This window comes from Cannabis sativa, chromosome X (assembly GCF_029168945.1).
Source record: "Cannabis sativa cultivar Pink pepper isolate KNU-18-1 chromosome X, ASM2916894v1, whole genome shotgun sequence".
NCBI lineage: Eukaryota > Viridiplantae > Streptophyta > Magnoliopsida > Rosales > Cannabaceae > Cannabis > Cannabis sativa.
Window position 1 is genome coordinate 81,878,145 of NC_083610.1, and position 14,525 is coordinate 81,892,669.

At 28.7% G+C, this 14,525-nt stretch overlaps 1 protein-coding gene across 1 annotated transcript; it reads right to left on the minus strand.

Annotated features, from left to right (window-relative positions):
• Positions 1-1,163: 1,163 nt before the first annotated feature.
• Positions 1,164-3,042, minus strand: LOC115700173 (probable sarcosine oxidase). Its single transcript, XM_030627737.2, has one exon. The coding sequence runs from the start codon at positions 2,731-2,733 to the stop codon at positions 1,504-1,506; it is 1,230 nt and encodes a 409-aa protein (XP_030483597.1). The 5' UTR covers positions 2,734-3,042; the 3' UTR covers positions 1,164-1,503.
• Between the last annotated feature and the right edge of the window lie 11,483 nt (positions 3,043-14,525).

Genomic DNA, 14,525 nt, shown 5'->3' on the forward strand with positions numbered 1-14,525 from the left:
AAAAAATTGTTGCAGGTGAGCTGTGAAAAAAAACTGCGCCAAATTATAACTCTTAATGTATTTTGAGTTGTTAAAATTCTAATTATAATAATAACAATATTATAATATTAATTTTATAATTGTAGCTTCATTGTGAGAAAAAATTGTTGCAGATGAGTTGTGAAAAAAAACTGCGCTAAATTATAACTCTTAAAGTATTTTGAGTTATTAAAATTCTAATTATAATAATAACAATATTATAATATTAATTTTATATAATCACAAATATATCAAAATTTATGTTATATAAAATTTTTTATTTTTTATATCTTCTTTTTTTTTAAAAAAATATGAATTTATATGCATTTAATAAAAAATAATTTAAAAATATTTTATTTGATTACAGTTAAAAAATCATAATAAACGCTAGATTCATGTGATTTGTTAACATAAAATTATGAAATTAAAAATTATGTAAGAAATATAAAATATTTTATAAAATAAAATAAAAAAAATATAATAGAATTATTTATCTTATTATAATATTAATTTGTTTCAAATATTTTTATATATAGTGATATATTATAAATAAATGGATAATTTTTAGTACAAATAAATTTATTATAGTGTTTAATCAAATTTATCAAAAATAACTTTTTCTAAAAGTTGGGTTTTATCAATTTTAGCTCTTAGCTGTAATTTCTCATAAATTTTTCAATAAATTGATTTCTAATTGTTTAGCAATTTATTTTGAAAGCAGATTTTAGTTTTTTAAAAAATTATGTCAAACAGCCCATAATATTACTCCAAGTCTCTAATCATGCTCTCTACCTTTTCCTTTTGAAAAAAATGCTCTCTACTTTAGTTATAATTAATTATTTTAATAAATTTTTTATAATTTAAATTGGTAAAATATAGAATAATTTAATTAAAAAGTGAAAAAGTAGTAATGCTTTTGATTAAAATATTATTAAAATAATTTAGTAAAAGAGTAGGTAATTTTCTATATTTAAAAAGTTTCATGTCCATTTTCTACTCTATGATTAGAGACTAAGAGTTCATTTTTTAAGCTCCCCTCTCTATCTTAGCTTGAACAAAAAAAAAAGTATTTAAAAAGTATGGTTAGAAATGGTCTAATAAATAAGTTAAGTTGCACATATGCATAATAATAATAATAATAATAATAATAATAATAATAATTGTTGCTTAATAAAAGATAAAATGAAAATGATAACAATAATAAAAGCAATGGAACACTCTACTACTATCTACTACTACTATCTACTACTACTACTATGATCTAGTGATCTACTACATTACATACTATAAATGATATATCATTATCCACCCACAGTTATTTATTTATATATTTTTTTTTGTTGAAGGAATTTATTTATATATTGTAGTAGATCATATTAATATAAATATATAATATACAAGAAAAATAATAAAAACAAAATAAATAAAAGAGGAAAGGCAGAGAATATTGGGACAGATTTGATTTGAATAGGTGATTGAGAATCTTCAAATGAGTGATCGAATAAAAAGGTTGACTTGCTCCTCATAATCTTTGACATTACCTTTAGGATTCTCCACAAATCTCCCTATCCTAAAGTACTTGAGGTCAACTCCCTCGGTTTCCCCGGTCAACGCCAGATCAGCCAACACCCTCCCCACTGCGGGTGCCATCTTGAACCCGTGACCCGAAAATCCACCACCCAAAACCACATCTTTTCCAAACTCCCCACCCAGGAAATCCAACACAAAATCCTCATCTGGGGTCATAGAGTACATGCACAGCTGGGTCGAAACCGGTCCGCTCGGATCCACCCGCCCCGAAAACCGCTTCCCGATCCACTCCTTCATGGCTTCAATTGAAATCCCGGGTCCCCACGGTCTTTTGTCCGGGTCACAAGGGAACCCGCCGTGGACACCGACCTTGAGGAGACCCGGGTACTCCAGAGACGGAGTTCCGTACACGTAGGGGTCTCCGTAGCTAGCGAAGGAAGGAAAACCACTGCCGATTGCATAATCGGACACGTGGCCATCTTTAATTCGCCAGTAACTGACGGTGGTCTCTAGGGGCTGAATGGGTAATTCAACCCCGCAAACTTTTTTAACCAACTTCTTGGTCCAGGCCCCAACAGTGACCACGCATTTCTTTCCGCGAAAAGTTTCGCCAGTCGCGGTGGTGACCAAAACGCCGCCGTTTGCTTCCCTCTTGATATCTCTAACTTCAATGTTGTCCTTCAGTACGGCGCCGTTTTTCAAGGCTAGAGTTTGAAACATCGAAACAGCCTTAGATGGTTTAATGACCCCACCTTTCTCCGAGTAAACCCCGACCCAGTCATCGGGAATCCGAATCCGACCCGAGAATTGATGGGCCACTTGGTTGCTATTTAAGGCCCGGTGAGGGAGGGAGTTTTTGAGACAGCTGGCAATGACGGCTCTAAGGCTTTTGCAGTCAGATGGGCCCATATCAAACTGGTGGGCCTTGAAGTAGACCTTGTAGCCTATTTCGGACTCGGCCTTTTCCCATAGCGCGTAGGACTCAAGTACGAGTTGAGTGTAGTAGTCTTCTGGATAAGTGGCGCGTATGGTTCGTGACTCCCCGTGGGAGGAGCCACGGTGGTGGAGGAAGTCGTATTGTTCAAGGAGGAGAGTTTTTTGGCCTCGCTTTGAGGTTTGGTAAGCGGTGGAGCTTCCCATGACCCCGGCGCCGATGACTATGACGTCAAACGTTGAAGATTCCATTGTGTATTTATTATGAGAGTAGAAGTAGTAGTATAGTAGTGCCTGCAATTGGTTTCTTAGCTTAGCTTATAATTAGCTTCTTCTCATTCTCATCATCAACGTACCTTCGTTTTTAACGTTGTTGAGTAGGCTAAAAGCACTATCTTTTTCGTTTTATTTCAATACTGCCACTCTTTACCTTAAAATATTTATTTACTACCACTTATATATAAATTATGGGACACGATTTTGTGCCGTGTACTTTTTTCGTAGTATATTAGATGAGTCTCAGGGTACATTAAATGAATGTCTGAATACGTTACTATTTTTAACCCTAATTACCCTAGATCAATTTTGTCGTACATCACAGAATACATTCCGTAAAAGTACAATCACGAGACAAAATTATGTCCCTATTATAATATAATATAATAATTGTTTTTTCTTAAAACAAAAAAAAAAAACTTCTATTATTGCTGAAAAGAATATACATATTTATACATTGCTTCTAAAATATCACAACTCACAAGTTCATGACAAAATTTTGTTGACTTTATTAAAATTTGATTCTGAATAATATAATAATACGACAATCATATAATTATAAAGTCGAATTATTATTTCATTTTAAATTTCATATTAATCTCCTATCACACTAGACGAATTTTCCACGTGATGATCTACATATACATATAATTATTATATATATAGACGATAAATATGATACCATATATATTATAGATAACTTTTGAAATAAATATGCCTTAATTATTTAGATGTGTTATCATGATGTACACAAAGTAATAAGTGAGCAACACGGTAGCATTACATGTAACATACATCTAAATGACAACAAAGCCTGAATAAGGCTCTCTCGTGATGATATTTACTTTTTATCACAATGCATGTGTATATATATATGCACTGTTTGGTCAACAACTGATTGGGACACGACACGACTCTAATAATTTAATTTGTTGTGGCACAGAAAAAATAGGTTCTTTTACATAAATTTTCAAATCAAACATTCAAACAAATTTTGTAAAATTATTCTAATTATTAGCATAAACATATATGTGATCATATACAACAACAACAACAATAATTTGTCCAATTAGACATATATATATAAATTGAATTATGTACGTGTTCCCTTTTGAGGAGAAATAGTAACAGTCGAGAATTTTCTTAAACTATTAATTATTAAAGAGAAAGAAAGGAAAAGACAAGGAATAGGAAATGGCAAAAATAATAGAGCAGAGTAGTTTTTAGAAAGGACAGGAAAGGATCGTAAGTAATCTATTATCATGACTAGACTCCACGTTTGATTATTTATCAAACTTGAGAGCACTCACATCACTTTTGTATTCTATTGTTTTCATTTTATTATTAGTATTATATATATATATGGTACCACGCACCAGCCTAATAATGTAGCTGTAAATATCTATATATATATAAGTATTATATAAATTAAAGTCTAATTAACATTTTTGTCACCTAAACTTTGACATATACTAAATTTAACAATTTTAATAGTTCAGAGACATTTTTAACGACCTTAAAAATTTAAGAGGCATAATTTGGTACATGTCAAAGTTGATAGAGCAAAAGCCCTAATTATCCTAAACTAAATTAACAATAAAATTACATGTCTATGCTGATTTTTTTTTTTGCACCATTTTTTTTTATGATTTTCATGCTTTTTATTGTCCCTCAGTGTTTAAGTTGAATTTGTGATATGATTTTCAAATCTGATAAATAAGTGTTTCAAATCTTGATATTATGATATGGATTGTTTTACTATCTTTATTCACATTAACTTTTTTTTTTTCATTAAATTGTGTGGTAATAGAGTTTTATTTATTGTTAATCAGTATGTCAATTTGAAGAGGGCCAACTGTTACAGAAATTTTGCTTATAAGTTTATTTTTGTTATAAAATAATATAAAATAATATAAAATAAATAAGAAAAAAAGAAGATGAAGATGAAAAGAGAAAGAGAAACTGAATGAGAACTTTTCAGTTGTTTATTCTAATGGGGTGAACCCCTATTTATACAAAAATATGACTAAAAGAATGAGAAACTAAATTAATGTAATTAAGAAAAATACAACCAAGCATTAATGGTGATAATTAATTTGGTGATTTGAAAATCCATAAATAATATTTCATAACAATTTTAAATATAATTTGTTTGAGAGTTGTTATCTTCTAACTATTGAGAATTTCTTTTATTAGTTTTTAATATCATCACTAGGGGATTAATTCATTTTTTAATCTTATTTTATTCTCTAGATGTTTTGGGGACCAATCTTGATATGTTAATGAGTTGGTGTGTAGTATTCAGTGATACAAGATAAAGCTCTAGCTCTTTGGGTGTGTTGTTTGAGGACGTTATAACTTTATTATCTAAATTTTTAGGGGCAGTTGTGTCCCATATTACTCGCTGACTTTAGCAGTTTATGGTTTGATAAAACATGCCACTCGATTAGACAATGAGCTATCCAGGTTCAAGGAGGTTCATGCACTGTTTGCAGATGTCTACATCGTAAATTCATGAGTGACTTTAATCACTACGTCAAAAAAATTAATAATATGTCTGACTTGCATTCTCTGGTCGACTCATGCGAGCTGCCCACATGTTGAAAGTTGGTCGGGTGTTCTCGCACACCCTCCTTAGATGTTCTAACTTCTACTTACTTTGAGTATCAAATCTCCCTATATGGTTCATTATGAGTGGAATTTTTTGTCCAAGGCCATAAAATCTGTTCAACGTATCACCACCCAGATGAATACCATATTACTCTCCGTTATATATATGTTACATATATATACTTGAATAACAAATATATATATATATATATACTAGCAAAAAGTTACGTGCGAGGCACGTATACTAAATTTTATGTTAGTTTTTTTCTACATTATTAAAAAGTGATACAATTAAAAATAAAAAATATATATAAAGTGGAGAAGATTGAAGTTTTGATTCTCAATAAATAGAATGAATATAAGTGTATACTTTGTAGTAGGTCATTACTGTGTCATTTTTAAGTTAATATGTCAACTTGAAAACAATTCATTTAATAAACGGAATAGAGGAGTCAATCTAAAAATATTTTTCTACCTTAATAAGTAGAGCTATAGAAAACAGACTTGGTAACTTTTTGAGAGTTAAAAAATTGTAAATGGTTATAAATTTAGAGTAAGTAACTTGTGTGTGACAGCTGGTTAAAGAAGCCAAAATTGAGGTTATGTATATGCTGACAACTCAAGTTCACATTTCAAGTTTTGTAAGACTATACTCTCTTCCATGGCCTATTAACAAAAATTTAACGTACACATAACACATGAATATGACTTTCTGCCCGAAACCAAGAGATGATTAGAAAGTAAAAGCAAAGTTTAGAACTTTTCTTTGTTTGAAGTAATAATATAATAACTAATATCTTTTATTACATATTAATAATTAATTCAAGATGAACTTTCAAAAGTATTTTTGAAACATTGTGGGATATATAAATACAATACTTTTGTATAATAGCATGTAGCATGTTGTCTTCATTAGTATTTTTCAAATTTTAATATGAAAATTAAAATTATAAAATATAGCTTAAGAAATTATAACTAAGGTTATAAACTGGTAAAGGTTATGTTGGAGGCGGGGATTTTTTTTGCTAGAGAGAGAAATTTGTTAGATTAAATTTTGGTAGGATTATTTATCTAAAATTAATCAATTATAATTAACGTTTTCTAATCGAAATATTCTGTTAATATTTTGACAGAAAAATAAATAATAATATTAAACCAAGAATTCTGTTACATAGCCACATTTTATATAAAAAAGATAATATTTTTTAAAAAAGTCAGTCAATAATTTCTCATAAACCAAGAATTCGTTTATATAGCCACATTTTATATATTCAGATTTAGATGTGGAGGCAAACAATTATAACACGATCGAGCCAAAAATAAATAGAAAAATTATTTAGCAATATATATAATATATAAAGCAAAAACCCAATTGTATTTTTTTAGATTTAATGAGATTTATTTTATTTATTTCATTATATAAAGTAACCCATGAATTTCTCATAAACTATATTATTTTTATTAATAAACTATTTTATTTTTAATATAAATAAAAAGTCATCCATGAATTTCTTATAAACCAAGAATTCTGTTATATAGGCACACTTTATATAGAAAATAGATATAACAATCAATTTTATATATTATAATAATTATTATTGATATTTATTTTAAAATCTATAGAATAATTGTTTTAATAATATTCTACATATATAACCATACCTATTATTTAACGTAGTTAATTTTATTAATAATAATATGCTATATTAATTAATTTAAAAACTTAGTCATACATATATAATGTGAAAATATATACATATTCTAAAATAATTCTTAAGATAATTTGAGAAAAAATAAAAGTTATATATTTTTTGAAAAATATCTTAAGTATAGTTTACATTTAAATTTAATTTAATTTTTTATTATCATAATTTTTTAATTGAATTATTGTTTTAATTTGAAAAATAAGAATTGATTATTATTGTTTCAAAAAATATCTTAGCAGTATATGTTTTGAATTTTCGTAGCTTCACTAAATTCATGCTCGAAACTTTTTTTTTCTTCATTTTGAATTTTGTTGCTAAACTTGAAAATAAGATTTTACTTAAATTGTATTGAGCTTTGTTGTCAAAATCTTCATAACTAAGTATAAATTTCAGAGAGGTTAAGGTAATTATTTTACCTTACTCAATGAGTAACTTAAAGTATGATAATTAGTTTAATAAGACAAAAAATTACGAAAAAATAGAACCAGATAGTACCAACAATTAGCCAATATATGAAATTGAATATAAACTACCTTAAGAAAATATGAGATATATATATATATATATATATATTACCACTTTATAATTGGCACATAAAAAATATAAAATAAAATGAGCACATAATTATAGAAACCAATAAACTATGTATTGCTTAGGGAGAATGGAGATTTCATGAATAGTACTAAATATGATCACTATAAATATAAGGATTAGATTAATGAAGAATAACTATACATGGAAAGAAAGTATATATATAACTCAAAATTTGAGATTTCCACACAAATTATAATTGATTCACTAAATAAATGTCTTCTTTATAACATTTGTAACAATTTTTCTTATTCTTTATTGTATTTTCAACAAAATACAACCTCAAGCATCTCGAACCCAATGTTATCATCACTGAAATTTGCAATAAATTAATAAAAATTATAAATACAAATATAATTCAAAGAGATAGGAGATGAAGAGATAAAGAGAAAAGAAAGAATACCTATACTATTTGTACTCGCTCTTTACTCGCACATTGATCGTCTATCGACCTCAAGTACATTGTTGCAAGAAAGCCACTACCACACTATCACTGAGATTAGTCAAGTCAAATACAAATTCAATATGTAACGACAACAATTTATAATAATAATAAAAAAGAATGCACACTATTATATTTATGGGGAACAATGAAAGATTAATCAGTGAGAGTAAAATATATGTCATTATATAATATATATACTTGAGACATTTAAATTCAGTTAAAAGTATAAGATTAAAGAAAACAAACATCAGAATCTTAAATATCAGTTCAAATATTAATGAGATTGGTTTTATTATTATTTTATTAAATATAAATAATATTTTATTATTTTATTAAATAAAAATAAAAATTCACCCATAAATTTCTCATAAACCAAGAATTTTAGTTATATAGGCACACTTTATATAGAATAGATATTCTATAATTCTATGTTATCAAAACATGAAATTAATACTATAATAAGACCCTAAATTTATATTGCATTATCATATATAATTATATACTCTAATTTAAAAAAAAAAATTACCATGTAATCAATTTCACAAAATCAAACGACCTTCTTTTTCAAATCAGATTAATAAATATATAAAATATACAACTAAAATTTCCTTTTGTATTGATATTATTACTAATAAAAAATAATAAATAGATAACATTAAGGGAAAAAAATAGAAAAATACAAAAAAGAAAAAAAAATTACAAAAATACTTTAGGCCGGCCCATTAAACATTTATACAGTCCACATACAAATATTTACAAAAATACCACATGCACTAAGCCTTCAGCTGTACAGAGCGAACCATGAAAGTGAAAATACCGCGATCGTTTCAAAACCGCAAAACAACCAAAATGAAACCAAAACGATAAAAATACAACTATTAATTCTGGCGAAATCAACTGGAAAAGAAGACCTGCAATGATCTAAACAGAAAATGACGAAAAAAAAATCAGAAAAACTGTGAAAAAACTGAAATTACACATTTGTTTTCTATTTTATTCGATCAAAATAACTCCCCCTAATATTGAAATCTATATTCATGAAATGTAGATCTGTAACAAACAGATCTGGAGCTCTCACCAAATCCAAAACAATGTATGATGTGAAAATTTTTAAAAAAAACCTCATGAATAATACATCTACGTTATATACAGTTGCATTTTGATTGATTACTGGTTTCCAATATATATATATTTTTTTAGAAATACATTAAGAAGAGTAAATTCGAATTAAGGTACAACCAGTTACGTATAAGTCTGTTTATTTTTTGTTTTGGTTGCCTTATAGTTGCATTATCGTTTTATGTTAGTTTATATATTATGCAGGAATTTAATTTGACGGAGACTAAGAAATAGTAGTTATACATAGTAAGTTTTGTGCAAAATAGTTGCATATTAGTTTTATAATGAAATAACATATGCAAGTAGCAAAACTATAATAAAACTACAAAACAACTGTATACAAACTAAAATACAGGAAAAACTCTTTGAACATCAACATCCATGGTAAATCTAATTGTTACCCATTGATGATATAAAAATGGACAGGAAATAACTAGACAAAAAATATATTTAAAAAAATACATACAGAAGGTGTTTACACTATTAAAAAAACTATGAAAAAACTATTACAAAATGAGAAATAATCAAATGAAGAAATTGAAATGAAAAACAATAAAACATCTGGAAAAATAAAAATAGAAAAAAAAAACAACAAAATGAAACAGAAATTAAGACTAAACAAACGAAAATGAAAAACCCATAAAAGAACATATAAATTAAACTAAAAAAATAGAAGCCCTAAAAAACCAAACAAAACAAAAAGAAATGTTAAAAGGAAAAACCTAAAATAGTAAAATCGATAAACACAAAACACACTAATGTCAAATACGAAAAAATTTAAAAAAGGGGGAAACCAAAAAGAAACCGAAAACAAACCTGAGATCGAAGACCACCACCAACTTGATTATTTTTTTAAGAAACATCTTCAGGAATTTTTTCCTGCGCAGCCACCTTCGATTTCTTCTTTGGAGGAGGTCGCTTACGTTTAGACAATGGAGGAGCAAAATCAGAGTCATCCTCCTCAACAACAGGTCGTTTACCATTGTTCTATTAGCTAAAGATTTCAATCCCATTTTAAAGCTTTTCGTTTGAACAGGGGAAGGAGTTGATGAAGAACGAGTTACAACTATATTTATATATGGATTAAAAGAAAAATAAAATGATAGAAAACGGTTATGGGATTCGGTTAATGGGAGTTGAAAAAAAAATTGAAGAACAAAAAGAAGAGGAAAAATGGAGTTGGGATCATGGAGAAGAAAGAGTTCAGCTATGGAGGTTGATATTTTTTTTAAAAAAAAAACTAAAAAGAAATAGAAAATAAAAGGAAAAAGAAGAGAAAAAGAGAAGAAAATGATGGATGATTGATTGATAGAGGTCATAGTCTATTGACATGTAGTGATGCATGCATGAAATGTGTGTGTAAGTGGTAAAATTGTAATAAAATAAAGTTGAAGAGTAAAAATGTAGGCTTAACCGTGTGGTAGTATTTTAGTAATAAAATATGTATTTTGTATTTTTAGTGTAAAAATTTCTAACATTAATATTAATGTCATACCACCTTTGTCAAATAATATTTGACAGTTTCTATCCAAAATTTGTTTAGAAAAGTATAATTAATCAAAATTTGTTAATTTTATTTAAGTCGGGTCCGGAGCCGAGATCCGAGTCCGAGTCCAAGTTTCAAGATCTAAGTTGGGGTGAAAGTCCAAAAAATTAATAAAAGAAATGTTTAAATCTTTTTGTTTTTAAAATTTTTAAAATTTTGATTTTCAATTAAAAAATTGAAAAGTAAAAATAATTTATAAAACATGATTTTAGAAAATATTTTCATTTTCTACTTTTAAAAACAAAAAATTGATTAAAAAAAGTATTACCAAACACTATAATATTTAAGAATTGTACCGGTAGAAACTTTCGCCGGTACTAATTATAAAAACCTCTAGTATTGAGTATTACCGACAGATTTTGCTAGTATTATCAGTTGGTAATAATGGGTCACTAATACTATTATTAGCAACCAAAATATATTTCTGCTGGTAATAATATTAATACCGACAGATTAATAGCGGTGGGTTCCATCAGTATTAAATTCTGTCATTTGCACGATGACACAATAATACTGGCAGTCCCACTAAAGTATTTTGCCGATATTAATATTTTTTATATAATAAAAATAATTATAATATTATATATAATAATTATTTCAAAATATATATATTATTAATCAATTTCTGTATTTAAATTTAAGAAATCAAACATTAATAATAATTATTTATAGTATTAATTTATCCATAACAATACACACTACTATTGTCTTAAATAAAATTATAACATTGTCTTAAAAAAAAACTTTAAAACATCAAATTTTTCTTAATTAAAAACCTAATTATCATTGTTCAGATCACTAAATTCCATAAAATTATCTGCATTAGAGCCAAGTCTTGAATCGTCACGATAATCATAAGATTGAGGCGTCGGCGGGGTAGGGTAATAAGGTTGTGCGATTGTTGCGTAAGTAAGATCTCGACAAATTGTTGAGTTTGCGGACGAACCAAAGTACTCTGCTGTTGTTGCTAACTCTGCGGATTGGAAATCTAACCATACATAGGCTGTTGTGGAGATCCTCCTATTTGACCATACATAAGTTGTTGCTGCAACAATGACCCAAATTGACCATACACAGGTTGTTGTTGTGATGACCCAAATTGACCATACATAGGGTATTATGGTTGTTGCGATGAACCTCTAAAATGGCCAACCATAAGTTGTTGTGTCTGAGATCCTCCTGTGGCATCCGGAAAATATATAAGAGGAGACTGTGAGGGATGCCTGAACATGTAATGAGGCGACTGTGAAGAGCCAGCATACATGTTGGGAGAATTTTGTTGATGTTGTTGAAAGAACTGAGGCATCTGAGGGGAGTTACAGGACATGTTAGGAGACATATTTTGTAGTTGTTGAAAAACTTGTTGTTGTGGCATTGACATTGGACGTGGGGTAGAAGTAGACGCACTAACTTGTTGTTGTGATGGTAACATAAACTCAGAGAAGGGTCACTAGAGGTGCCAGATTAATCAATCTTATCATGCATTTTTAACATAAACTCAGCAAAGACTCTCATATCTTCTTGACTAATGGATGGAGAAGGGCCTTGTAATTGAACTTGACTTTGAGTACGAGAACTTGTTACCGATTTGTCTTTCAATTTATAACCCACTCCTCTTTGATAGTCCGAATGATTCCCAAGAACTTTATTAATAGCTTGAAATTGCTTGTATTTGGTAGAAGAACCATCGTTGGAATCATTTTCTGTTCCCGTCATGCTGGCAATCTCTTCATTCATTTGCTCCTGATCAAATAAAATGTTAAAAATACAATATTACCTTCATTAATTCATTTTAAAAATATTATAAAATGAAAATTTGAAACTTACATGTAGTTCTCAACATGTCTCGCTAACCCAAGTGTCTTTTGTTCCTTTTTTAAGCTGGCTTTTTTCCAAACATAAATTGCATAGTCTTTAAGGACGTTATGTTCAGAAGTAGAGTTAGTTTGTGTAATGTGTAAAAAAAATTTACTAATAGAAAGTTAATAATTTTACTTACAAATTCATTACGAGTCGCTGCAATTGACTTTGTGCCTTACGTGGACATATACTTCATTTCCTTTCTATTTTCCTTATTTTGATTAGATCGCGTAATAAATTTTGGGCTCAGAAATAATTCAACAAGTTGCTTCCAGCTCTGTGTAGAGCAGTGATCAAGTACAACATTGATAACACTTTCCAAATTATTTGGATCCCCAGAATAATGTTCTTGAAAGTGAGTGTGCCTGATATTCTTTATCTCATAATACATTATTTTCATTTCATGGTAGAGAGTTTGTATCACCTTTCAGGCTCTGGATGACCATCAATATCGTACAAATACTACAAACAAATAGTATTTGTTAAAGAATTTTGTATTCATTAAAATTAAAAATTTACAATATTAAACTTGTTAATTTGTTTTACCTTTATTTTTTGTGCAACTTGGTCTTTAAAGTGTTGAGGTAAATCTTTAAAATTCAAGTAGTGTCCTGGCAACAAGATTGTGACTTCAACACCCAGTTGACGTATAAAATCTTGGTTCTCCGTACCAACCACTTTACCTGTCACTTCATCAAGTGTTAGTGGTAATAGTTTTCCTGCATCCCGCTTTTGTTGTTCAACATTAAGGTTAGTAGCAAGGCCACACCCCTTCCTTCTTGGCGGTAGAGCTGACTCACATGTCGACGGTACCCTACTAGGGTCTGGTGGATATGTACCACCGTCGTCTCCACCATGATAAGTTGATACATCAGCTGACATTACTTTTTTTTTAAAAAAAATAATATACTATTTATTAGTAATAGTAACATTAATTTAAAATTAATAATGTTAACTTGAAATTAATAATTGTATGTATTACAAAATAAAGTGTCTGAAAATTAATCATCTATATCACTATCATTATTAATTAAATTATCGTTCACATCATCTTCACAAAGGTCAACTAAAATTTCATCGTCAGATGCTTCAGTAGCTTCTTCTTCGTCCATGTTGTGATCATCTTCGTTAACATGCAAACTTTGTTCAGGTCCAATGATTAGGTTGCATAATTAACTCTCCAAGATCAACAGTTAATACAAAATTTGATGAGACTGTGTCGTGTACCAAATCAACTTGGAAATTAGCATCATCATCCACGATGTCCTATATTTGTTGATGGTTTACATTCTTAACTATTTTTTAATTTTTCCCTCTCAATAAATCATCAAGATAAAATACTTGCTTTGCTTGATTAGTAAGTATGTGTGGGTCATCTTTATACCATTCACCATTAACATTGATACTAGTGATATGGTTCTCAACGATTATTTTCTTTCGTCTTGGATCTGTATTAAACCACTTGCACTTAAATAATGTGACGGAATAAACACCAGTGAAGGTTAACTTTAGTACTTCTTCAAGTGTGCCATAATAAACCTTCTGTTCCAGCCACAAACACTCCACTATTTTGTGTGCTCCTCTTCTCATCTCGCTTTCTACCCATAAATCGAACTTCATTCACAATACAACCTTCATAGTAAGTACCTAAGTGATCAGACCCGGATGCTAAAGCTAGCAACTCTTCTCCATTCTCTAATGATCCAAACTTGTGCAAGTCATATATCTATAAAAATAATATCTCATAACACCACTTAAAATAATAAACTTTTACTACATCTATATTCACCTTCTTGTGAAACCACGACTGAAAATATTTCTTGTGTAGAACGTTATGATCTCCATTTGGGTATTTTTGTCTGATCACTTCCAAGTGTTCACTTTAAATCAA